General features: G+C 41.1%; 1 protein-coding gene across 6 annotated transcripts in view; it reads right to left on the bottom strand.

Annotated features, from left to right (window-relative positions):
• AFF2 (AF4/FMR2 family member 2) overlaps positions 1-27,939 on the bottom strand; it is a 436,989-nt gene that overhangs the window by 149,386 nt on the left and 259,664 nt on the right. For all 6 annotated transcript variants that reach the window (XM_042478423.1, XM_042478422.1, XM_042478420.1 and 3 more), the window contains 2 exons: positions 27,808-27,844; positions 27,504-27,555 (listed from right to left, as the gene is read on the bottom strand). In XM_042478423.1, coding sequence (XP_042334357.1) covers positions 27,504-27,555; positions 27,808-27,844 — 89 coding nt within the window. The remainder of the gene's footprint in view (positions 1-27,503; positions 27,556-27,807; positions 27,845-27,939) is intronic.

Below are 27,939 nucleotides of genomic sequence, written 5' to 3'. Positions count from 1 at the left end.
TATTATTATTATTATTATTATTATTATTATTATTATTATTATTATTATTATAGCACTGCTATAATTATTATTTTATTATCTTCCTATGGATTGAGGAATGGAACAACAACATCACCACACAGTTAAAAGATCATATGAAACCATTCAAAGAGGATATAAAATTATTAAAAGAGCACATACAACTGCTCATACTTTAACAAATAATCCACAAGACACTCCTCCAACTTCTTGCTGCCATAGTTGCATTTCTAAAAGTTAATTATTTCTTTGTTTCTCAAAAGTAACTACATACAGTAGTTACTTATAATTGCAAAAACATCTGAATGCTTGGAGCTGCTGCCTTCTGGTACAAAACATACGTTGCCTTGCTATTGCCTCAACATCCACAACGGAGCACAAAATAGCAAAGGCGCCAGCCATTGAACTACCTGATGCTCCTTCACCATCATTTAGTGAGTTCACACCAAATGACCAAACAATTTTCCTGAAAGTATTTCCATTTCCTCTCTTGCCAGAGAAAAGACATCTCTTATGGCTCTTGAATGTACTTTGCTATATTTATTGGCCAAGGTACTACACCGAGGAGACAGAGCATAATTTTATGTCCGTGGAGTTACACTGAGGTTGTCCAATGCTGCCCTGTTAGTGAACTGCATCACCGTGCAACCGAATGTGCATGTGCCTCTGCCTGGGTAATGCACAATGCTCACCCATATGCAAAAGCATGTGCAAATTTAACAGTTCTCTAACCTTGGACACTTTTGCAACTGCATTGGATCAAACTGCCCAACTGAATCCCTAGGGGAACTTTATTGTTATCAGTGTTCTTTGCTGTCATGTCAACTTCAACGTACGGTGACCCATGGAATGAGAGACCTCCAAGATCCCAGTCTTGCAATCTCAGGACTTTGGCCTCCTTCAGTGAGTCAATCCTCCTGTAGTGTACTCTTTTTTCCTTTTGTGGGCCACTTTAACAAGCATTATTGTCTCATAACTGGCCTGGGAGGCAGTGAAAGGACAGGTCCAATGCCATCGGGCCCGGCCTCGATTAAGAAAAAGAGCCCTCCCTCTAGTCCATCTGCCTTGGTCCAGGCCTCAGAGGGAGAGAAGAATGCTGGACCTCATCCCCCCCCATTCCCTTCTCCTTTTGTGTCGTGTCTTTTTAGATTGTAAGTCCGAGGGCAGGGAACCATCTATTATCCCCTCTGTTGTAAGCCGCCTGGATTCCCAGTGATTGGGCGGCATATAATTATTATTATGTATCCAAAGTACAATAGCCTGAGTTCAAAGTACAATAGCCTTTTAGCTTCTAGGGAGAGTTCAAGTTTGATTTGCACTAGGACCCAAGTACTGGACATTTTGGTAGTCCATGGTATCTGTAGAACTCCCTTCCAGCACTATGTTTCAAATGAATGGATTTTTCTCCCCGTCAGCTTTCTTCACTGTCCTGCTTTCACAACTATACATAGAAATCTGAAATACTATGTCCATTGGAGAACCTAAACATGGGAATGATACCTACAGGATTCCTGCCACTATTTTTCCAACAAGGGGGGAAAAATACCCTAACAAGCAAAGAAAACAAATAAACCTTCTTCCTGTTCCCAGAAGTAAATAAATCATGTCATGCTGAGCAAACCATATCTGGTTGCTTTTTCTCCAGTGCCGACAAACCTCACAGGTCTCAAACAGAGAATCTGTCCCACTTTCCATTTGTGGCTAGTGCAAAACACCTTGGAGCTACCTGCCCTGCTTGGATTTCTCAGGCCTTTTTTGTTGTTTTTAATCGACCACCCATCAGGGCTGAATTGCCTTGTAACTGTCACCCGAGCGTTCATTTGACAGAGATAGCTGCTATTGTTAACAGGAGCCTTCACTTCAGCCCATTTAACTTCCCTCCCTTTGACAGGTTCACAATAGCCCCCTTCCATCCACAGAAAAACTGTGATTTAGTAGAAATGGGAATGTGGGACAATAGCCCGATCCGTCACTCAGTCTCTTGTGAGTTCTGTCTTGGCAGAAAGTTCCTCCCGTAAAATTGCAAGGATGAAATATTACATGGGAACAAGGCAGACATTAACATACATGAATCCAAGGAGCTGCGTCAAAGAAACCATGGGCGATGGGAAACACAATCCCTTTCTTGTTAGTAAACACTTTCGGGTGTGATAAGGATAAAGCTACATGGCTTGATTATTATTTTTTAATTGTTTTTCTCTTTTCTAGAAGCGACTTTTTGTTTCAGATCAAAGAACGGGTTTCTTTTCCTCTTAATTATCCACTTCGCAATTTTTGCACAGTTGATCTATGACAACTGAGTGGGAGTTGTAAGTCATCGGTAAATTAAACCTTTCGGGGTGATACTCATTCCTGATATTCTATGTAAGTTGACATGAAAAAGATATTGATGAATTAAGATTCTTTATTTCTTCCCTTGTGGACAATTAAAATCCTTCCAATTACACTTGACTAGGCATAAAATCTCACAGAGTGTTGTAGGCAAGTCAATGGCAATCTGAATGCCGATGTAAGTGCATTTTAAAAACTATTTATATATATATTGATGCTTCCTTGTGAATGTTTATCATTAAAAGTGAGATACAGCTACATAAATTGAACTCTACCCAAAACTGAACTGCCTATATCATTTGATTTCAGCAGACCTCCGATCTGCTGATCATAGACATATATCTGTGTGTATGTGCCTTAAAGTCGCCTGTCATCTTATGGGAACCCATGAATTTCATAGGGTTGTCTTAGGCCACAAATACTCAGAGGGGTTTTAGACAGTTCCTTCCTCTGAAATATAGCTAATAGCACCTGGTATTTGTTATTGGTCTCCAATCCAAGTACTAAACAGGGCTGATCCTGCTTCAGTAACTACAGTGAACCTATAATTTTTGGCCAGAATTCATTCAGAGGGGTTTCCCTTTGCTTTTATCCGAGGCTGAGAAATTGTGACTTGTCCAGAGTCAATCAGTAGGTTTCCATGTCTGAGCAGGGATTTAAATCCTGGTCTTGAGAGTCCTAGCCCAATACTCAACCCATTGCTCCATGCTGGTTCTCCATCACATTATATATATATATATATATATGTGTGTGTGTGTGTGTGTGTGTGTGTGTATGCCTTCAAGTTGCCTGTTGACGTTATGGCAATGCCACAAATTTCTTCGGTTTTTCTTAGGCAAGGAATACACAGAGGTAGTTTTGCCAGTTCCTTCCTCTGAAATATAGGCTACAGCACCTGATATTCATTGGCATTCATTATTAAATAAGAAAAGAACTTGTCAAGCCATATTATAGTTAATGGCAACTAAACCAAACAGTATTTTTTTTTGTTAGAGCTCCCTTCCCGATTCTGTTCCATCTTTCTTTCAGAATGGTTTGTGCTAGAAATGATACGACTGGAAAAAGCCTCTATATTGTTTATGCGGGGAAGGGGGGGAACTTCCACTCTTGAGATAGCTAACGCAAAGCTTGATCTGATTTATTCAGCAATCTATATAAATCTGCTTTTATGTTTTATTTGATTCCAGCCATTAGCCTGTGCTAGGAAGTAATTCTAAAATATACATCATATCAGCAATTCAGCATACTATGCCACATTAATCTACATAAATCTATACCTGTTTGTAGGTCCTGTTTCAGGCTAACCTCATAGCACAGAAAAGAGAGAAAAAGAAAGAGAGAGATTACAGTAATTCTGTTTGTGGGTTTTCTAGGAAAATTAGGGGTTTTTTTCTCCCTTAGCCCCTGGCAGGAATACAAATGTTCTCAGCTTTAAAAAATGTTATGTTTAAATTAACTGCATCATCATTAACATGGTTTTATGTTTTCAATTTCAGCAAGAGGAATGACATATTACGACTAGCATTTCCTTTGTATGATTGATTTCAAGTTGATTTCAAGTTGGAGACTTGGAACGGGAAATCATTTGGAACAGATACACCATTTAGAAACCATACTCCTCACAAAAGCTTAAAGCTTTCATATTAACCAATTTTTTTTTTTTTAAAAAAATGGGAAAATAATTTCGCTTTGTAAAGCTGAAGGAGACCAGCTGTTGATGCTGGAGCTTTGTTTTTAAGAAACCTTATATCTCCCTCTTTTTGGTTTACAGTTACCGGTTTGTATGGAAACCAGTGCCAAAAAGTTTTTTTTCAGATTCTGTAACCAGATATTCCTGTTTCTGCTAATGGAACAAACCATGAAAATCCATGCAATGCCTCTATTTATTTACTTATATACTACATTTATTGCATTTTAAATCTTGTTCTTCAGGGAGGAAAAAACCCAAGACAGGCTGACATAAGATCAAAACAAACTACAGTATACGGTCCCTTCCCTAACTGGTGCATAGGGTTCATTTTGACCAATAAAACTTTAACTGGTAAACATGGATCATAGATTTCTCTCTCTCTTCTCTCATCTGTCAATAAACTGAGGTCATTTTGGTAAGATTCTGTGTGTCCCCATGATCTGAGGTTAACTGGAGGCTCTTTATATGGAGGACAAAAAGAATAAGACCCCAGAAAGAGAACATAAGGAAAACCTTGTGAATAAAAAGCGGTGCTAGAATTCCTCTTTATTCATGGGATAATCATGGGATAATTGTGACGTTGTGTAAAAATCTTCATGTTATCACGTGGTATTGAAGGGAGCATACTGCTATGCTCCTAGCTTTTTTTGCCGGTGTGATAATCTCCATAGCAATAGATATGTGTATGCTTTCAAATTGCCTGTCAAACTTACGGTGACCCCATGACATAAGGCTTTCTTAGGCAAGAAATACTGGTTTTGCCAGTTCTTTCCTCTGATATATTCCCTTCAATATTTGACAGATTTAAAACAGGACATGTGTGACGTGTCGAAGAGAAGTCACCCACCTCCATTACCTTGGAGAAATGGAGCCATGGTGACAAGAGATGCCAGCTTTTAACAATATAGAGGCTGCATCTGCTCTGCAGAAATAACCCAGTTTAACTGCTGTGGCTCAGCGCTATGGAATTCAGGGATCTGTAGTTTGTTATGGCACCAGAGCAAAGGTTTTGTGAGCTATTTAGCCTTCTTTGTCAGAGAGCTCTGGTGCCTCAACAAACTACAAATCCTAGAATTATATAGCAGTGAGCCCTGGCAGTTAAAGTGGTATCAAACCGGATTATTTCTGCAGTGTGGATGCAACCATAATCATTTCTTACAAGAATTTTCCCCTATGGCAGTAGTAAAGCAGGCACACGACTCCTTGACAGAATTTGGCAATATGGAACAATTAGTGTTTGAAAAAGTTACTTTTGGGACCACAAGTCCTTGGATGCTCTGTTCATCACAGCCCAAAAATGTTTTTTTCAAGTTCTAGTACATCATTCTGTTTTTTCCCCCTTAACCTCAACTCCTGCGTGGGGCCCTTTCATGTCGCCAGAGCTTGGAAATAATTTCTTAACATTAATTCATTGCCTCTAATTCGACCATGATTGAAAGATGATTATTTTAATACATAAATGGAAACAAGGCGGTTTTTGAGTAACAATGGCCTTTTCCCGCTGCTTCAATGTAAGACTGGTCATCTCCAATAATTCTGAGCGGTTTTCAAAATTCAACAATTCAAAAATGATTAAAACTAATTTTGAAACTTGTCATGGGCATGAATTAAAAGGTGATTCAAGGACTCAGTGTTACTGATATAGTACCACTACGAACTTTTCATATGAGCGTTGAGAAGAAGAAAAAGAAATGTTTCTGCTTTTTTTCTTTCTCAGAATGTGTCCGATGCTTTGCATGGCTTTGTGCTTTGCGTGGCTTTGCTTGTACTTTTAAGGTTATCTCTACACCGAGGAAGCATAAAAGACCCCCGAGCAGTAGATGCAGGCTTGGCTTGCTATGAGAAATGTCTGTACATATCATTACTGGTGGTGACAGGCAATAAGCCCAATAGCTTTCCTTACCTGCCTTGAGGTAAGGATGGGGAGAGCAGGAAAGATGAACTTGAACCTGGACTCATTGGTGATGGTTTACTGGCATTTTTATAGCCCTGTTCCATTGAAAAAGGCCTCTGTCATTATTCGCTGGGTGATATTTCAACCTCGGGTCACCGAGGTTCAGAGAACAGTCAATTAATCAACTGGTTACTAGGAGCATAAAGAACTCCTGGTAGCCATTCCCATTCAGTAAAAATGAAAAGAAAGCATCACATATGGAAGATCTGGTGGGTGTCTGGCCAGCCCAGAGGAAACCTGCACTATCCACATTCCATTTATATTATTATTTAGTTTCTAGCAGTCCAGACAAGGCAACCCATTGCTTGCTAGTGAAAGTACAGCAGACCTTCCATATCCGTGGATTTTTCAATCTTCCGATTCAACCATCCATGCCTTAAAAATATTCCTCTGCACCAAAAAAAGAGAACCCTCCAATCAGCAAGCCTTGATTTTTCACCTTGATTTTTGCCATTTTTTATATAAGGAGCACCATTGTACTATGCCATTATATTTAATGGGACTTGAACATCCACGATTTTGGTATCCACAGAGGGTCCTGGAACCAAACCCCAGCGGATACCCCAAGAGCCTACTGTAATGGGTAACAACTGAATACACCTCTGAGGGTGCATCTATATTGCAGAAATAATTTGGCACCACTTTGAAGTGCTGGAATCCTGGGATTTGTAGTTTTACGAGCTCTTTCGCCTTCTCTGCCAATGAGTGCTGGTGCCTTACAAAACTGCCCATCCCAGGATTCTAAAGGACAGAGCCATGAGAGTTGTAAAATGGTGTCAAACTGCATTATTTCTACAGTGTAGATGCACCCAAAGAGAAAAGGGACAGTGAAGGCAAAATGGAGGAGGAAGTTACTTGAGGGCAGATTATTTTTGCACTTTGAACTCGGTTTGCAGTAACTGAAGACAGACAAGGAGGAATGTGGAAGGAGGATAGAGAAACTAGGACATTTCAAAGCTGATGGAAAAGTTGATGACAGAGGATTCATTGGGACTGTCCCTGCCAAACCAAGAGAGTTGGAAGATATACGAGAGGTTATACAAGAGAGTTGGATGGAGATACTGGACCACGTAACCCATGTGGATGCAATTATTATTAGTCCTTCCATTACAAGGAATGGAAACAGCACAATGATGACATCCTCCTTGTGGTGGTCCCAGTCTAAGAGGTTTATTTTATTATGTTTTCAGGGAAAGACCACTTTAGGAGGTCTTACTCCTTGGGGTGATCCTTTCAGGATCAAAATGTTCTGCACATCTTCTGATTTCAGTTTGTGTTGTGGCTTTGATATGGACACATATAGACATATCCCAGATTATCAGGCCTAAATCCAATGAAACACTTGTTGCACCATCAGGACAGCTCCACCTTATGGCAACCCTATGAATAAGAGTCGCCCAAGAGCTCTGTTTATTGTCAGTACTAATGGCATGAAAATATCTGCTAGAGCAATTACAGTGGACTACACAATTGAACAAGGGATTGCGCAGGAGTTTGTGCAACCAATTGCACAACCTCTTCCACAACTGCTTGCATAACTACTTGTGCTACCCCCTCAAACCCTCTATAACAACAACAAAATCCCTGGATATCACTCCCAAACAAACTCTAAAAATTCACCCAGCTAGCACAGTGGGCTTTCTGCCAGTGCACTATCACCATTGGATATGGGTCTACTACTTTGTTTTAAGTGATGGGTTCTTTAAGGAATCAATGAACAAGGCAGAGATCTGTTGCCAGGTAATAGGATGTTGGTGGTGATAATGGTTAGAGGTCATGAGGTCTAGTGACAAGGAAGAACCTTGTAACAAAGCTGCTTCTAGCACTATCTATGCCAGGAGAAGGGAAGAAGGAATCATGAAGAAGATGGTTGGGTATGAACCATTTCCCCATCATATCTGTGGCATGGGATTAGGCAGAGGACTGTTTGGTTGGGCAACCAGGACAGATGTGAGCTCACTCAATCCTGATGGTCACCAAGTGATGCTAGAGCTTACTATGTAGGTTCAGTGATTATTTATCAGTCGTGTTATGTTTTGAACTTCTGTTATAGAGCCAGTAGTGGTTTGCGCATTGGACTAAGACTTCGGAGACCAAGGTTTGAATACCTGCTCAGCCATAGAAACCTACTGGGTGACCTTTGGCAAGTCACATACTCTCAATCCTCAGAAAAACCCTAGGTTTTCCATAAATTAGAAAAGACTTGAAGACACGCATCATCATCATCAATGACATCATGGCCTACAGTCAATATAGAAACAAAATGGACCATTTTTTGATTGTCGGTGTGCTGCCACAGCTAAAGAGGAAATACTAGAAACACAATCTTCTTTGTAATCTCTCTCCCAACATAATCTACTACTTCACTGTGTAGCAAGGAAGCAATTCGGCATCTCCCAATGCTCATGATTACCTTAATCCAAATCCAGACTATCTGCATAAAACAGGGAAGCATTGGATCTAAAATCAATCCAAGCTGGATGGGTAAAAACATAAATGAGTAGGAAACAAATTTCACCAAAACCTGATTTTAAGAATATTTAAATTATTTTTGATGTAATTCTGAAATCAACCAATCACTCAGTCTATGTACCCACTCACCCATCTACCCATCTACTTACTGCATTTAACTCAGGCTAATAGGAAACAATCTGAAAAATTCAGATAGACAATAAATTAATCTATTAAATAATATCTTATAAAATAAGAAGAGCAAAGGTCAAGTTATTGAACCAATTATGCAATTTTCTCTTGGGCATGATTGTTTACAATACATAATGATAAACTAACCGGTTTAGTAGTCGGATTTGTATCACTGCTTTGTAAATAATGAAAGATTAGTGTTTTTGATCAGTATTTAGCAATTTTTTGCTGACTGACTTCAACCATCGGGATTTAAACCATTTTTCCTGCTCCCATAAAAGTGAACCAGGCTATTGTAAGGTTCTAACAGAAATTGCACCAACATTCTCCAAGGTACAGGGAGCATCAATTTTATACAGTAATTATGAAGATGAGTGAACCAGTACAGTATGATTAACAAAGTGGTTTGTGATTTTCAGACTGAGTCTGAAAGAGGCCATGCAACTAGGCTTTTATTGCCATCAGATTCAGCAATCATTGCCTCCCTGAACATCTCAAGAACAGATGTGTAAGTTGCTATTAATGATTCTAGTGGATTCTAGTAAAAGGAACACTTGATGCATCTTTATGCACTGTACAAATTAGGTACAGCTTGTTCTTATCTACATAAAATAGGAATGCAGTTAGTATTCAGCCTAACAGTAGCTGAGAAAAGAGCAACACTATGGGAATATTCAATGAAACACAACTTACAGCAGAAGGAATGATGACAAACAGAACTCATACTGCAGCATGCCCGACCTTCACAGTGTCTGCAGCATTTAAACACATTGTCTTTCATTACAAAACTAACAGACTTCCCTGTGATGCTAGGTTTAAATACTATGGAACCATCAGAGCCCAATTGTTGAGGATATGTCTGGTCCTTCACTAAAGAGGCAGCTGGTGTATTCAGTTAGTTCTTGCATCTCACTTATTTTTCAAGCCATCTTCAAGTCTCTTTACAAAGTAGAGAAAATCAGACCCGGGGCATGCATGTTGCTTTTTTTTTTTTTTGCAGCCCCAGGGGTTTCCCATATGCTCAAATTTGGGGTGCAGGTCAATTTTTTTTACCCCAAGTAGTCAGAGGCATCCTGAAAACCCTGTGGGGGTGCATCTGACTGTTCCAGTCTCTTTGGGGGCTTTTATGGGTGCCATTTTTCACCTGACCTTTTCCTGTTTGGAAATAAGGTCCATGCAGCCTTGTAAGGGATGGAGTCAAAAACAAACAACAAATAATAAAATATACAACAATAACAATAAGTAATAATAATAATACATTTCACACCTTTCCTCCTGTTTGGGACTCAATTGGCTTAGTTAAAAATTCGCAATGACCAAAAGTCCCAAATGTGATTAAACTGTCAAACAATGAAAACTTGTCGAAAACATAACCCATTGAAAGGAAAGCAGCAAACAGAAAATCCAGCATTTTTATACATGGCCCATTTCTCTTAAGCAATCAGATTTGCTGGAACTAAGATAATAAGGAGACTGCCAGTCTAATATCTCTTGGAAGAGACTTTCAGAGCCTGGGAGCAGCCACCAAGAAGACCCTCTCCTGTGCTCCCACCAGATGGACTTGTCATACAAAGAGAAGGACCTCCCCAGATGATAGCAGTGAAGGACCCAGTAACACCTGCCAGAGACTAGAGGGGTCACTATTGGCCGTTTGGAGCCAAAAGAAAAGAATAGATACTAATTTTGGGGGGATGGGATGTGCCAAGATCTTTCACAGGGTGGGACCCCTGGCAGTTGCCCACTTCTGCTTTAAAGAATTGTTCAGCCATGATGGACAACATGTGGCCCTCCAGGTGCTGCTGGATAGCAATTCTCATGGTCCTTTACCATTGGTCATACCAAGTAGGCCTGAATAGCTTTCCAACAACATCTGGAGAGGCAGCCTTTCTCCACCTCTGAGCAAAGCTTGGAAATAATTTGTTAAAAAAGTATTAATCACACTTATTTTGTTATAATAATCATTTCAAGGGCAATAAGTAATTACTTCAACTGTTTTACTGTCAACAACATTAATGGTTCAAGTAATGATTCATGGTGCATCTTACATTAACTTCTTACTCCAGGTGCATGATGGTGGTGGAGGGACTGGCTGCTTTTAGTACTTCTAATTGATTTTTTAAATTTTAAAAGTAATGCGTCACTAACATATTAATGCCACAAATGACTTTTATGACATTGACATTACAGACTGATTAACATTATTGAATTAACAGATGAATTAACATCAATCCATTAGCTTTACTACGAACGCTTCAATGCTCGGCTCTTGAGCTGGAGCACAGATAGACCAATATTAGTAGGGTTGATATGAGTGTGGTTTGGGTTGCCTTTTCAGTGAGGTCCAGCACTAAGGATGGTCTCAATGCCACAAGAGAAGGAAGGGTCAGCTCTGGAATTAGGAGTATGATGGCTGTGTGTAAATAAGGAAGCGGCTGTAGGTGAGAGAAGGCCCTTTTGGTGGCTGCTCCTAGGCTGTGAAACTGTGTATGTGTGTATCCTTTGCTTTTGAACTATTTTGTCAGGGCAGTGTCTAGTGCTAAAGAAAGGAAAAGGGGTGGGATTATTGATCCCATAGATTGTAATAGCTCTTCAAGACCTTCCCATCAATCATTTAAATGCATATTCAATGAGCTTTAATCTGCAAATTTGTCACATTTGGAAGACATTATGCTTTAATGGATTTATTGTGTTTTTTGTGGTTTTTTAAATATGATGTATGAACTCTTCTTTGCTCATAGCATGCTCTGTCATTTTTAACTAATGGAATAATCTGAGGCTGAATTACTGTTGGTAAGCAAACAACTCAGAGTGTGGTATGTTACAATTATTGCATTATTATTTTCAATGAGAATGCAATGCCATATGATTAAGAAACTAGCTATGCAAATAATTTTACAAGATTAGGGTGGGAGTGGGTGGGTTGAGTCGAATCTAATTCATATGAATAAGATCCACAGTAGATAGAACATGGGTCTGATCACATAGTCTTGGGATGTATACACATTGCAGAAATAAAGCAGTTTGACACCACTTTAACTGTCATGTCTCCATTTTATGGAATCTTGGGATTTGTAGTTTGGTGAGGTATTCAGCCTAGTGTGTCACACAGCTCTGATACCTCACTAAACTACAAACTCCAGCATTCTGTAGGATAGAGTTAAAGTGATGTCAAACTGTTTTACTTCTGCAGTGTGGATACACTGTAGGAATGCTAAGCCTTGTCTCCACTAGCCAGGATATTTTGGGGGCAGCCCAGAGTATCCTGGCCCCACATCTGCCCCAGCCTGCCCCCATTACCTGACTTTCTGTTCCCATGGCACCATGGCTGTCTTCACAGGCATAATGCTCACCTACCCAGCATGTTTGTTGCCATGTGCCACTCATTTCTGAAGTCAGAACGAGGGGCCCAATGATGGTCACATGCTGGGTGACTTGTTCTGATCTCTGAATGAGCAACTTGCAGTGGTGATGGATGCATGTTGTGTTCCTGTGCTGTGTGGCTGTCTTCATGGGCATCCCACTGGATTGCCCATGAAGAAAGCCACAACATCACAGGAATTTAGGGATCCAGATCTTCTAAGACAGCAGTTTTCAACCTATGGGTCGCAACCCCTTTGGGGATTGAACAACCCTTTTACAAGGGTCGCTAAGACCATTGGAAAACAGTAGCAAAATTACAGTTATGAAGTAGCAATGAAAATAATTTTATGGTTGGGTGTCACCACAACATGAGGAACTGTATTAAAGGGTAGCGGCATTAGGAAGGTTGAGAACCACTGCTCTAAGAAGATCCAGGGTGACAGCTAACTTTAAAAATGTGTTTTAATATTGTTATCCTCTGGTTGTGGTGAGGAAAATCCTAGACATTGTTTGACTGCTTGCACCAGTATCAAGGTTTGGGCTGTGTGCCAACCAAATAGGATGATGCTGGAACAGCGAGGGCAGGGGAGAACATGCCTTCTGACCCATACAAAGAACATCCTAGTAAAACAATATAGTCAGGTTGTAATGGCTTCAAGTGGATTAATTTCCATGTTGGTAATCTGGCCATCAGTTTAGATGATCTGAGAACTTCCTGGCCTGTTTTCCACAGATACCATGAGGGTACCTGTTGCTTCATGACTCACCTCAATGTTACACTTTCCTGTGCCAGAAGAGTAAGAACAGTGGAATCAAAGGGTCAAGAGGGTTTGGCTGATGAGGCTGTGCTTTTGTTACTGACCTAACACATCACTAGCATGTACTAGGAACTGTGTGGCCCTCTCAGTGTTAATCAACTTAATCTCCCAGTAGTTCTAGCCAATGTATAGCATAGCCAAAGATAAACAATACTGAGAGCAGCAGTGCCTGGAAGATGGCACTGTTCCTACTTTATAATAAAGCAACCAGGGACAGGACACCCAGAGCTTGTAAGCAAGTAGTGAGTAATTTGTAATTTATTCCTTTCTCCAATAACAACGGCATAATTATATGATTGAAAATTAATGTAGGTGAATTTCACTCCTTTTTAAAATGTAATCTTTAAATTTTTTTTAAATATTATATGGATATAGCTTCACTACTTCATGGAGAAGGTGGTAATCTTTTGGTGTTCCTCATTCAGCCACTTCACACTGTGTTATGGGTGTTGAAGCAGATGGGAGGAAAGTATGTTCTGAGGACATTGGTATCTTGCATTAGGGCTCCATTCTCAGGGGTGTGTCAGGATAGCAGTAGAGGCCCCCAGTGATGCCACTTCCATGTCCCTCTCACTGCAACACACTCATGGCATCAAGTAGCTGGGATTTGTCACCACTTCCATTTTCCATCAAGATTTCCAGCACAGCATCTCCCTTGACAAAACTGCAGCTAGCAAAAATGGCAGCCAGATTCATCTGCCCAATGCAGTCTGGATTGCTGCAGGTTCTGCTTTCTGCCAAGCCCTACTGATGGAGATGGAGACCTGTCATCTTTGGCACTTTGTGAAGGGCCTCCTCAACTCATCTCCAAAAGGATGCTCTACCACAAGATATGAGGCCTAAGCTTTGTTCAGCAAATATCCTACCTATGCTGCAGCAGAAGCTCAGTTTCCTGAATGATCATGCACTTTTGTTTAGGATCAAATCATTCTGACTCTATGAAGCCCCAGGAGAAGTCACTTTTACAGTGATGATGATGAGGATGATCATCATCATCATCGTCATTGTCATCCTGCTCCTCTCTTGCATAGACTGGGAAAGATTTCATATGAGTTTAGCTAGTAGTTTTTCAGTTCTGCCAAGTTGTGATTTTTTTTGTCGAATATCATCATTTCCAAGGATTTTTGTTGTTGTTTTATAAACGGATTAGCCCACTGGGCATAAAGCACAATAAGCTCCAGCAAAAACAAATATTTTTAATGGCACAGATCTCTTTTATGATGCCGGTCTCTTAACTCAGTGCTTATGGACTTAAGAAAACGGCACCTTGGTGGTTTATCATTCATAGTTCCCTCTATAATTGTGTTTACAAAGTCACTGTTATGGTTATATGCTTATATATTTTGATAAACAGCACACGCCACAGAAGTGTGCCTTTGGAGACTTCATTCTTTTTCTTCTTTTTTTTTTTTTTTAAAAAGACCACTTTGAAGGGTTATTTAGCGTTATTCCTGGCACAGTACCGCCTCAAAGGCATCTATTCTTATGGTTCATAGGTAACGATTATAGAATTAAATGCTAGATGAGGGAAATACTCATGCTCAAAGTCACATAATTAACAATTTTTATCTCTTATTAAAGCTTGATGGGTTCAGTTCCTATAATAGTGTTTGTTGCAGCTGCCTGGAGAGGGTAACTACCTAAGGGGAACATACCATCACATCAGGGCTATGTAAAAATGGGTTTAATTGTAACAGGACATTTATGCCTTTGTTTCCCCATGAATAGAGCACTTGATAGACCTGCTAAGTCTCGGCTCTTTGTCCTTCCCTTCCTATTCACTTATATTTGCCCCATTATTTCCCTACACTTCAGCCTAAGATGCATGTCACTATGCTACATATGTTACCTGTTGAACAAAATGCATATGTGAGTGCATGCATGCACATGTGTGTATCTGTTTCAGTAGCATAATGACATGTATGAAGAAGGCAGGATGGTGAGTGGGACAAACTGTGTGTGACCGTTTACATCTACAAGGAAGTGTTACACATACTCTTCTTTTTCTGTTGTAGGTCCTTTGAGTTTGACACTTTTCCTTACATGTTCTGCAGAAAATCAAAAACCTTTGGGAATGTAACAAACCAGTGCTATTTTAGAATGGCTCCCAATAGTTTTTATTCAATGACTAAGAACCATCTGCAGGGCAAAGACTAAAGGCAGCATATCCTGAACCATGCTCATTTTATAGTGCTAGACAAATGCACTAGGTGACACCTTACAGGTTTCTTCTACAGTGTCCGGGAAAGCAGCCAAAGGGCTGATAAGGCAGTTAGTTCTCAAACAAACAACCCCCTCCCAGCACAGCAAAGTCAGTGTAAGCTACACAGTCCTAGAGAGTTGCAGTAGCTTTACCAAAAGGGATTACCAAAAGAATTGTCAGACGGTCCGAGGTTCAGGGTAACAGATAGGCAGGTCGATGAAGCAGTCCAAGGTCAAGGTTTCCGGGTAGTCAAGACAAGAAGCCAAGGAGCCAGAGACAGAGTCTTTCCCCTAAAAGAGTCAGATATCCACTGGCAAAGAACCACACATGCTCCAGGTGCTTAAGAAGGCAAGGAGCTGGCCTTCAGCTGTGCCTGATTACGAAGACGCTTCTGATAAAGCCTCCGAGATCTTCGAAGGCCCTCTCTTTCTGCTCAATGCTCATTGAAGGTAGGCACACTGCCCAGATCCTCCTCCATGTCCACAGCCTCGGCACCAGGCAAACTTGACTGCTGAACCTCTGGAGGGGCCATAGACTCTGCTCCAGCAGAACTAGGGCCAGCCTCTGGCTCCTCCATTACAGGTTCAAGCCCCTGGGGCTCTGGCTCCTCCATTATAGATTCAGATCCCAGAGGCTCTAGCTCATCCTCTGAGTCCTCCAAGCCATCTTCCAGGCTGGGCATGACATTCAGAAGCATTACCCTCCAATGTGGTGAAGGAAACATAATCTTCTAATAAACAATTAAATAATAATAATACTCTACTACTGCGCATAAAGGTGAAAGCAGAAGACAGTGAAGCTAAAGGTGGTCAAAGTTTGCATTTTACCAACCGAGCACGAGATCAAAATTTGTGGCCACAACTGTGTACAAAACTTCCTCTCTTTCCACAGCATTATTTCTGCCCATCAAGAACAAGGACAGCCAAGAACAAGAACAACCCCGAATAAGAAAATTGCTTCTCTTAAAGTCTTCAACTCATGTAACTCTGCCTTCTCTTTCTCTCACTTTTCTGTCTCCTAAAGAACCCAGCATCTCATCTTTGGCAAGAAATTCTGAGAAACAGCTTCCAAAACAATGTAGAGTGTGTGTGTGTGTGTGTGTTTTGGCTTCAGGAACTGCTAGAACATTCAACATCTCCTGTTTTTAATCTCTATCGATTCAACATTGCTTGGTGCACAGATGGATTATTACCAACAATTCTGTGTATCTGAAGTGGCTATATGCTACCATATGCCAGACTGTGACATTCTAATATAAAATACTGGGGTTTATCTGTTAGGCATCTCAGGGTTTGCAATAGAAAAACGCTGAGACGCAGACACCAATTATCACTACGGCTGATGACTGGTAGTTCTGTTTAGTCATGCTATGACTAAACAGATACTGATGCTCCTGGCCTAGTGAGTCATGACTTCAAGATGGCAATCTTGTGCTGTTGCTTAAACCTTGAGAACTCTGACGTCCGTCAGGCTTCACAAGTCATCCCTGAGTGCGGCTTCTATATTTTCCCGTGTCAGTGGGACAATGAATCTATTTTGGGGGCACTCTAAAACTTGAAGGAAGTATTTGGAGTGTTGAACATAAAATGGGTTTAGCACCTTCAATTGTTCCTTTAAACTTCAAGTTAACATCAGGTGGATTTTTCACCCCATTGACTTTCACCACCAGTTTCCATTGCCATCTGTACTACTAAAGTACCCAACTTTGATTTGGTGTCTGCCTGCTATGCAACTCATTCCTGCCCAAGGGACCTGGCTCTTATTTGAGCCTCAGGGCCTGACATTGTGTTCCTTGACCACAATAAAAATTTGCTTTGCCATGGAATGTCCTTGCAATTGATGAAACTACTCTGGCAGACAAAAGCTCCGCGTCATCTTGAATTGAGCTGAGAGGCAAGGCTAACTGGGAAAAAAACCCCTCTTGTATTGTTTATTGATTATTGATAGAAATTGCTTGCTTGCTGTTGCCAAGAGTCTACAGAGCAGCTGCTGACTGCATCTCTTTCTCCAGGCCTTGCATTTTGAACCGGCTCATTCATAGAGTTTCACTGATAATTTGCAGGTCTTTGAGGACTGCGAGAAGCCGCAAAATCGGGGAGCACCCAATATAGGACCCAACAAATCTTTGAACATGTTTAACATGCATAATAAAACGAGTATAGCCTATATAGCTATAGTTGTACAGGTACTCATGAATCTCTATGTGTCAGTACTTGCATGCTTACATGTACGGTAGGAATCAAATCCAATATTTTTCATTGGAACTACTTACTTTAAGGAAGCCCACTGTTGGGAATTTTGCAGCCTGCCTCTGTCTTTTTAAATTACATAGAGAGCATCTCCTCCAGATGATGAAATCATAACATCAATAGCTGGCAATTTATAGCAGTCTCCATCCCAATCCTTCACTTACTCTCGTTCTCTACCTCCCAATCCTCACTCTAATATTCTACCATTTTCTTCTTTTCCAAATTACCCCTCTTCTCCTTTGGACTCTTATTCCTATCCGTACTACATGCTACGTTCCCTCAGTTTCTTCAGCTTACTTGTATTTTCAATTTATCTCAATACGCCTTCCTCTATACTTTCTTCCCCATTCTTCATCCATAATATACATACTCAACTTCCTTCTTGACCCTGCTGGATTATTTAGTGTTATACAAAGACCTTATCTTTACTTTGGTTATTTGTTGTTAACTACTTATCATACTTCTAAACTGTGCGGCATCCCTCCATAGTAAAAAGAACCCGGAAAACCCAGGTTCTTTTTTAGCTGCTGGGCAGATGTCACAAGTGCGCCAATGGTGCACTTGTGACATAAGCGATGCGCAGCTACGTGTATATGCTGCACATCACTTACGTCAAAATGGTGGCGTCCATGTGCACAGGATGCCGGCATTAGTCTACTGCCGCTCTGTGCTAGGGTTAGGGACCGTGTGGTTGGTGCACGGTCCCTAACACTAGAATCTGCGGAGGCATGGAGCTTTGGGACCGTCTGTCCTGCATCTTACTTTTTATTATTTTTATTAATTTATTTTAATTTTATGTCGCCTTTCTCCCAAAAAGGGACCCAAGGTGGCTCTTCCTCCCTGTGTTTTTTTTCCATCTAGAACAACACATCTTGCTTCCCCTCCTTCTGTTCTGTTCTCCTTTGAAATAATTTCCAGCATTGCTTGCCATTGCTACGGTCCCACCTTCATAGGAGATGCAGACCAATTGCAGGTCACAACCCATCTGTTGGAGACCAATGCTCAGGACCTTTGCAAATGCTATGCCTGATCCATCTTTGCAGCTTAGGCTTGGCTGGTTGCCACCTCCTCTCGTTCCCTTTGAATCTCACAAATTGGAATGAGGATGATTTGAATTTCATGCCGCAGAGTGCGCTCTCTCTCTCTCTCAAATCACCACAGCTTTTTTCACTTAAAAATAAACCTCTCCGAGATACAATCTTTTGCTCTTCCATGGCTTCCTTTCTTCCTTTCTTCCTTCCTCTTCATCCTCTCTGCTGCTGCTTCGTCGTCTTCTTTTTAAGTCAGAAGGAAAAGCAGATTATTTCAATTAGGGATCTGTCTAGGACAATTGTAAGCAACCTTTCTTCAGAGTTCAGAGCAGGACTTGCCGTTTTAAGTTTCTTTTAGGTATTTCGGTCAGGATCTAATTTTCAAGGCACTGTTGCCATGGCAGCTTCTTGGAATTTTAATCTGGTACTAAAGGTCAGGAGAGGTCACCAGTTTCAGTTCCTCTTCAATATTAGAATAGAGAGAGAGAGAGAAACCAAGTCAACCTTAACCTTAAAAGAATCCATAGGGGACTCCGCAAGATTGTAAAATATGTGATTGGTATAAACCTTTCAATTTGTCTTTTGCTGCCGAAAGAAAGGCTAAATCAAATGCAGGGGATCCTGGTTCGTATTTGCTCTCTTCTTGGAGAGACGTTTCTCTTAAAGAGGGTGGAGAAGTCTTTAGGAAATCCTGCCAAAGTCAAGCTTACTCTGACATCAACTAACAGATGATAACTACAGGCTGTTCAGAACTAATACACTTGTTCCTCCGCATTTGCTGGGGTTAGGGGCACAGGACCCCTGCGAATGTGGAAAAACCGCAAATAACAAAAACTATAGTTTTACCTGAGAGAACATCTCTCTAGGAATCTCTAGGTCCTCTAGTGAAATTCTGTAGTCAACATCTGCCAGACACTGACCATAGAATTGCACTGGAGGGGCCCCCATTGTCCAGAGGACTCAGGTTTTGAAACCACTACCATAAACAGGCACTGCTGCTCCCCAGCTGAGAATTCTCCAAGTAGCTCACCAAATCCCAGGATTTTAAAGATGGAGCCAGAACAATTAAAGTGGTATGAAACTGATATAACTGTACACCTTAAAGTAGCTTCTGGATTTTAGCAGTATCACTTTCAACTCACTGGCTGGATAGTTCACATGAGTTGTGTCCATTCTTACCTCCTTATCCATTGCTGCTTAACATCTTGACCCTACTTAGCATCTCCATCCAGCCCAGAATCAACTCAAACCCGTAAGAATTTAACCATCGTGTAAAGTAAAGTTTCTATTCATTGGAACCCCTCATGCTTCAATTTTTTTTTAGGGGGGGGGGAATTCTATTCCAATCACCATTTTAATATTTCACTCCTGAAGTCCCGAGTCGACAAGCGTCTTTACTGTAGCAAAGAAGATGTGCAGGAGCCAAAGCAATCTCATTATGGCATTCCAGTTTCTATAGCAACTGGGTGCCAAAATCACTGTTTGGTCATCGAAGTACTCAAATGCAAAATGGGGAGCTAATGACCAAATAAATATGTGAGTTCTTTTGCTGTAGTATATTGTGAGCTCTTTTGCAATAGTTGGTTCAATGTCTACATCTTTGTTCTCACATCTGGCCTGCCTATCCCTGCCTCCGTTTAAAGCACCAATTAGGTCTGAGATACATGTGCAAATTATTCACCGCCAGGTCATTAAAACAAAACCAAATGAAATTCCTCCTCAAAGATTTTTTTAAAAGTAATTTATAAACAAGTTGAGAGCTGACCATTTATTAGACCGGGCTAGCAAATATTTTATTTTGATGGGGAGGTTAAAATGCACGTGAGCCATTTGAGTAATGAAAACAAATTAAAAGGCTCGGTTGGAAATTATTTTGAAGAATGGCCTCATCTGCCAGGACACACTGATCTTAATTATTTGTCTGCATTAAAGATCATCTAAATTGTTTATGATGAACATTGCACTGAATGATTCCATGTGATCGTCTTCTGTGGGAAAGAACTGCAACCAGGATGGCTGTAATGGTACCCCAAATCTCTCTACTTTAAATGTACTTCTTTTTTCACATGCTCAGCCTTCTGCTGCATCCCATCTTCTTTTTGTTAGATCTTCTTTGTCATTTCCTATGAGATCCCAACCAATCAGGGATCATATATGGAATATGATGACTTCACGGCACTACATGGCTGCAAGACACTACAATTCCCAGAATCAGAATCAGGTATGCTTGACTGATGGTGTCACTGAGGTTGCATCCATATAGTAGAAATAATCCATCTTGGAACCGGTTGAACTGTCATAGCTGCATGCTTTGCCAAACAAGTGGTGTCAATCCAGATTATTTCTGCAGTGTGGATGCAGCCTCAGTGACACTATCACTTAAGCGTTTCTGATTCTGGAAACTGAAGCTTCTTCTGGCACCAGAGCTTTGTGCTGGAACCTAAAACACCATCATATTTTAGATTAAAGCTCTCGCTACCAGTAACTGCATCGTAGGGGAAGCAATTCAATCTTTTCAAAGGGGAAAATCCATGTAAAAACTGGGAAACCATCAAGTGGTGGGGTCATAAGGAAAATGACATTGTTGTCTGGAGAGACCTAGGGGGTCAGATTTGTCCCCAGGGTCTGATGGAAATCATGCGCACTGGCAATAAGCTATAGTTGTTCCTGGGGATGGACTAGAACTATCCCAGGTGGGACATTTGGGTGAAATAACTTTGATGAGAAAAGACTGTCACTTTCTTTTGTTTTGCACCGTGCCAGCATCACAAGTTTTCTTCTTAAAGTTGAGATTTGAAGGGGTTGAAAGGGAATGAAAATGGCACCACTGACTAAACTGCATCGTTTAATGTTCCTTGTCAACTTTAACCAAACACGCCTGCATTTTGATTTGAATGTTCTGAACAGCAATATTGATTGTTGTCACATTACCCAATATGAAAAGCTGGCTGTGAAAACCCTCTTGACGCCTGATTGCGCTTCATAAGGGGCTCCTGCTGACTTGTTTCAAAGAATGAATTACCTTTAATTCAAAGCAGGGAGACTTTGCCAATTTTTGTCATTCTTCTTCTTGTTGTTTTTTCGTGCTCCCAGGTGGCTCCTTCTGACATGGCAAAGAAGTTCCGAAAAGATGAGATGCAACATTCGTTCAAGAGCGTCTCGATAACATGAAGCATGTTCCCATTTTCAAACAGGCCTCTGACAAGTATGCTCAGAGACTTGGAGGTTAGGACTTTAGTGGCAATTATCATCAAAACCCCCATTTATAATGAGAGAATGTGTGACATTAAACAAGCGCAGTAATGGCCTGTTGTTTATTTGCATTTTATTGAGCTCTTTTAAGATGCCCTTCTGACTGGAGATTGTTAAAATGTTGATGCAGCTGAGTTTCATTCATGACTGTTGATCTGACTGCAAGAGACTGCTAAGGGGCCATATGTAAATAACCTTTACATATTTCAAGGTTTGCTATATGGATATTTGTAGGCAATTCTAAATGTGGTTTTAAAATCTTTGCATAAACCCTTTAAATGTATGTTAAAACCCTTCAGGTAACATATCTTGAGAGCCAGCATAGCGTAGTTGTTTGAGCATTGGACTATAATGCTACAGACCAGGGTTCAAATCCCTGCTCAGTCATATAAACCCACTGAGTGACTTTAGGCAAGTCACACATTCTCAACCTCAGAGGATGGCAAAAGCAAACTCCCCCTGAAGACATGGTCTGAAGAGTCATAGTCCGACGCTCAAACCACTATACCATCCTGGCACTTATGGCAACCCTATCAAGGGATTGACAAGAAAACCAAATGACAGGGTCGCCATAAGTCGAAAATGACTTGAAGGTGCATAACAACAAACAACAATGTATCTAATATACTGTTTTTGAAGGTATGAAACATTTTGGCTTACCTTCCCCCATATATATGTGTGTGTGTGCGTGCGCACACCCTCATTTCCATTAATTGAAAAAGTGTATCACAAAAGTCAGAAAAGTGTGACTATTGAAACATAATTGGGTTTCAGTTCAACTACTGTGTGTGAGAACCAGAAAATGAGGCAAATTCACATTGAAATGGGAACTGATTTCTCCATGATGATGTCTGCTTCTCTGAATATGATCTACTCAGAGAAGCAGTATGAGTATGATCTACTCAGTGTGATCTACTCAGTGAAGCCTACCGTGATCTAGCACTGCAAAGTGGCCTCATCTCCACCCTTGCATAGAAATTACTGTACAGCAGGAGAACACTTTCTTCCTTTCCTTGGCCTGTTACAGACTGCCAAAATAAAGCTGCTTCAGGTCTCTTTGGAGGTATGCTATTTAAATGATGCATGGGTCCTAAGAGTCCGGAGGTCGCGCCAAAGCCACACTCCATTCCTAAGCACTGGAGTGCAGCTTTGGTGCAGCTTCCAGATTCTTAGGACCCATGCATCATTTAAATAGCATACCTCCAAAGAGACCCGAAGCAGCTTTATTTTGGCAGTCTGTAACAGGCCCTTGAAACTTCTGTCTTCGCATATGCCAATCTTTCACTGCATCAGTGCACATGTTATTGAACATGGACGGTTGTGTCATTTAAGTGTAATGTGTGAACCTGTCTTAAACATGAACAGGTAAGACCGATGGGAACCATCTTCTATTGGTTCAATAGTTGAGTTTCTTGGTTAACCTCTTCATGATGATATAGGCATATGACCATGATTCAGTTTCATTTTGAGCCTTACATTTCATAGAATCATAGAGTTGAAAAAGACACCAAGGATCATCCAGTCCAACTCCGTTCTGCCATTCAAGAATAAAGAATTAAAGCACTCCTGACAGATGAACATCCAGCCTCTGTTTAAAGACTTCCAAAGAAGGAGACTCCACCACTCTCCAAAGGAGCATCTTCCACTGTTAAACACCTCTTACTGTCAGGATGTTCTTCCTAATGTTGAGGTGGAATCTCTTTTCCTATAGTTCAAATCCATTGCTTCAGAACCTGTCCTCTGGAGCTACAGAAAACAGGCTTGCTCCATCCTCAGTACTGCATCCCTTCAAATATTTAAACAAGGATGATGGGGAAGGTAGAGGAGACTAGAAAGAGAGGATAGACTCAATAAGAGAAACCATGGGCCTGGGTTTGCAAGACCTAAGCAGAGAGGTAGAGGAGAGGGAGGCTTGGAGATATCTCATTCACAGGGTTGCCATGAGTCGAGGTCAACCTGAAGGCAGCTAACAACAACAACATCATCATAACACCACTTAATCTCTTCTCCAGGATAAACATATCCAGCTCTCTAAATCGTTCCTCATAGGGCATGGTTTCTAGACCTTTGCAACTGCATTTTGCAATTGTTACCTGAGAGTACTTTGCCCTCAAAAAAACTACTTCTACTTGCTGATATTGCAAGCACTTGGCCAGGATCCATTTGGAACCTGGCCAGGGCCCTTTTAAATGGAGTACATCATGTGCTGTTTGTCATACTGTTGAGCAGTCTTGAAGACTTCCCTTAAAAGCCCCACTGAAACAAGAGAAGGATGTTAGATGTCCTAATGGGATTCCTTCCTTGTCATCAAATAACTTTTTAAGCTTACTCTATTAACACACCATTAAAAGGTTATGTGTGCAACTCAGGGAAGCTACTGGAAATTCTTCAGCATTTGGAACTGCACCGTTTGAGCAAAGAGACCCAAAAGAGGCCTCTTTTCCCTTTTACATAAAACTGCCCATCCTTCCTAGATCATCTTCTAAGCCACTGTTAAGAAGAAAAATAGCACCACCAAACCCTTTTCAGTTCTTGGAAGCTGCCTCCACTGTTTCTCTGAGGGACGGGGGGTGGGAGACAATTGCAAAAGCCTTGCTGCTCTTCACTTCGAGACTAAAAATAAAAAGTAACTTTCTATTGCGGCTTTGATCTGTCATGTGTAAAACCCATCACCTTCCCTGAGAAAGCAGCTCATTCCTCTTCGGAGTCTGATTGATAGGGCCAGAACCTGAGCTCAAGCAGCAGAACAGAGCAAGAGAGGGGCTTCATAAAATGTACACTCCATGTCTCTGGGTTTTATATCAGGCTTCCTAGAGAGAGATCTGGTCCCATTGAAAGCATGATCGCTGACTCAATTCAAAAGCAGACCCTCTCCATTTCAACAGCTCATCTGTACATCCTAACTGACCTGTCTATTAATTTTTGTATTGAATGAAATGCTCCTTTGGCCATGCATTCACTTACAGTGTATTTTCCCAGACCTGCTATGTTTCCGCCATACCTGTTTTAAAAACCCCTTTTCAACACACTATCTAGTTACTTTAATGTAGAATGTAGCACATCAGTAGATCCTCAAAATCAGAGGTGGGGAAAGTTCCATATCTACTGATTTTTTTTATCCGCAGATTCAAGCATCTATGGCTTGAAAAATATTTTTTAAAAGTATAAATTCCAAAAAGCAAACCTTGGTTTTGCCATTTTATACAAGGGACACCGTCTTACTATGCCATTGTATTTAATGGGACTTGGGCATTCACAGATTTTGGTATCAATGGCAGGGGTGGGGGTGGGGTCCTGGAAGCAAACCCTAGCGGATACCAAAAAACCACTCTATAGCCCTAGGGTCGCATGTGTCCCCCAAGGCTGTCTTTGTGCCCCTCTACCGTTCTAGACTCCAAGGATTACCCCCAAAAGAGAGTAAAAAAGAACAGAAAGTACTTTTCTTATTTTAGAAAGAGAGTGAACAGCTTTGCTTAAGCTTCAAGAAGCAAGAATTCACCCTTTAAATCTATTGCAGTCATCCTCCTGCTCCCAGTCTCTTTAACATCAGGAAACACGTTTACTTTTTCAAAATCAGGACTTTATTTACACTACACCGTGATGCCACTTTAGTTGCATGAATCTTGGGATCAGTAGTTTGGCAAGTGGTCTTTCAAAATTCTTTCTGCCAGTCAGCTCTACTGCGCTCCCCTGAGCTTTTTCTGTTGTGACGTGTCCTCAAGGAGACTCTGGTCCAAGACACACTGCAGAAATAATCCAATTTGAGACCGCTTTAATTGCCCTGGCTCAATGCTAGGGAACTGTAATTTTGTGAGACATTTCGCCTTCTCTGTCAGAGAGCTCTGATGCCACAATAAACAATAGTTCCCAGGATTCCCTAGCACTGAACTAGGGCAATTAAAGTGGTTGCAAACTGGATCATTTCTGCAGTGTGTTTTGGACCTCTGACTTGCAGTGACCATATGCTAGGTTTTATTTGGAGGAGGTTTGCTATTGCCATCCTCTTAGGCTGAAAGAAGGTGCTTGCATGGCTGAGTGAGGATTCCAACACTGGTTTCCCAGAGCCGTGGTCTAACAATCAAACTGCTACATCACATTGACTCTTGAGCTATAGCACTACAAATCCCAGGATCCCAAAGGACAAAACCGTGGCTATTGAAGCATTATATCTGTGAAATATAGATCAGTGGTACTCACAAAGTGGTGGTCCATGACCTTCAGCCATTTGCTGACAGTCCCTGACAATTTTCCAGGAAAGAAAGAAACAAGTGTACCCAATAGGTAAAATTTTAGTCCCTGGCACTAAAGAGAAGAAATAACTGCATGTCAGAAGCACTGGTGTACATAGACATTCCTGTGCATCTGTTGGGGGGTGATTTGGCAGTTTGTGTGACTCCTCCTGCAAGGGTCCCAAAGGCAGAAAATTGGCCTCTGGACCCATATAAATTGCCCACCCATTTTAAATTATTTGAGTGCATACACATGCCAAGAATCTGTGCTTGCAATGTGCTGTTCTCATAATACAAAAACAGTCAGTAGAAAGCAGCATGTAATCTGGCAACAACGGAACAACCTCTGAACCTCCTCTTCCCACTCCACCGCAACAGACCAAAAAAAGAAGAGAGAGAAAAAGAATCAACATTGTTTTGCAAAACAGCCAAAATGAAATGACAGGCGCTCTCCCATCACAAGTTATTAACAAAGATGGGCTGAGCATATAAACTCAGGCCTGGAGTCCCTCAACATTTCTATTGCCAGAAGCTAAAAATGATTGACATGGTAAGTCCAGGCTTCAGTTTCTCCCTGCTGACAAGCATGAGAAATCTCAAGTACGATGTGGTTAAAGTTTTTTTTGTTAAATAAAACCCTAACATATGGCTGTAAGAGTGAGGGAGGAGGAATACTGACCCCAGGCAGTCCTAGCAGGCAAAATCAGCCTCAACAGCCTCCGAAACTGAGAAGAAGAGGTACAACCACTGTTCATCTTTTCTGACAAGTGATTCTAAAGTTGGCCTCTCATTTCAGGGTTTCATCACTCCTGGGATAAGCCATCACATTATATCATGGTTGGTGTTCCCCACCAGATGCCTTCTAGAGCAGCCCATCCTGACTTTCTCAAATATCTCAAAAATCCTGTGGCCACCAAATCACAACCATTTCTAGGTGGGCCAGATGTGTGGCTTTTTGGTGGCCATTTGCTGCCACAGTTTGATACCCCTTTAACTCCCATGGCTCCATGCAATACGATTCTGGGAACTGTACTTTCCTGAGACATTTCATCTTCTCTGTCAGAGAGCTCTGATATTACAACAAAAACTACAAATCCCAGGCTTCCATAGCATTGAGCCATGGGGGTTAAAGAGGTATCAAATTGGATTATTTCTGCAGTGCGGACACATCACTTCCGAGGCTGTATCTGCACTGCAGACATAATCCAGTTTCAATCCATCAATAATCAATCAATAACTTTATTAACAAGCAAAGACATAATCCAATTTGACACTGCTTTAACTGTCATGGCTCAGTGCTATAGAATTCTGGAGATTGTTTGTTTTGGCATCAGAGCTCTTTGACAGAGAAGGCTAAATGTCTCACAAAACTACAGTCCCAGAATTCCATAACATTGAGCCATGGCAATTAAAGTCATGTCAGTCTGAATTATTTCTGCAGTGCGGGTGCAGCCCTAATAGCAAAAATGGCCTGTGTTGGTCTTAAAATGGCTAAAAGAGCCACCCTAAACATGCTGAAACTGCCCCACCAGATGACATTTGGAATAAACAATAAGTAATGGGTCTTGGGGGTCCTTGTGTCCTTAAGCTCCCCCAAGAGAGCCAATGCACACACTTGCCCTAAGGATTCATGGACAACAGGTTAAGAATGGCAGCAGAAGAACGTGATAGCAGGATACAAGGAATTATTTGAAATATTTTCTGCTGGAAATTTTAAGTACTTACGATTTCTGTGGCACTGGTTTGGTTGCAGCTTTGCCAGCAGGCTCATTCCATTCTGAAATGAAAGGAACCGTATCAGAATAATTACCCTGCGTTTAACGGCAATCTTAAGTGACACGCCAACTCGCTGTGATGTCATGATAGCCACCACACGCGACATGACAGAACATGAAGATAAGATAATAACAACATGGCACTGATCTAATTCAGCAGCATGGAAATTAATTTTCCACCCTTTGTCTTTACAATATAGTGCAGAAAAAGGGAGAGAGAGAAAAAAAATTGAGCAAGAATAATGAAGACTTACTTTGTGCATTGTATCCTGAGGTCAGATGCTGTGAATCCTACAGTGAAAACAAACAAGATGTCAACATTAGTTAGGAGCTTAAGAAGGGAGATCTGTATTTACTTGTTAGACTAAATAAGTGCAAGGGCTACA

This window comes from Sceloporus undulatus, chromosome 7, assembly GCF_019175285.1.
Source record: "Sceloporus undulatus isolate JIND9_A2432 ecotype Alabama chromosome 7, SceUnd_v1.1, whole genome shotgun sequence".
NCBI lineage: Eukaryota > Metazoa > Chordata > Lepidosauria > Squamata > Phrynosomatidae > Sceloporus > Sceloporus undulatus.
The sequence above is the reverse complement of the archived record's forward strand: the minus strand, read 5'-3'. Positions and strand labels throughout refer to the sequence as shown.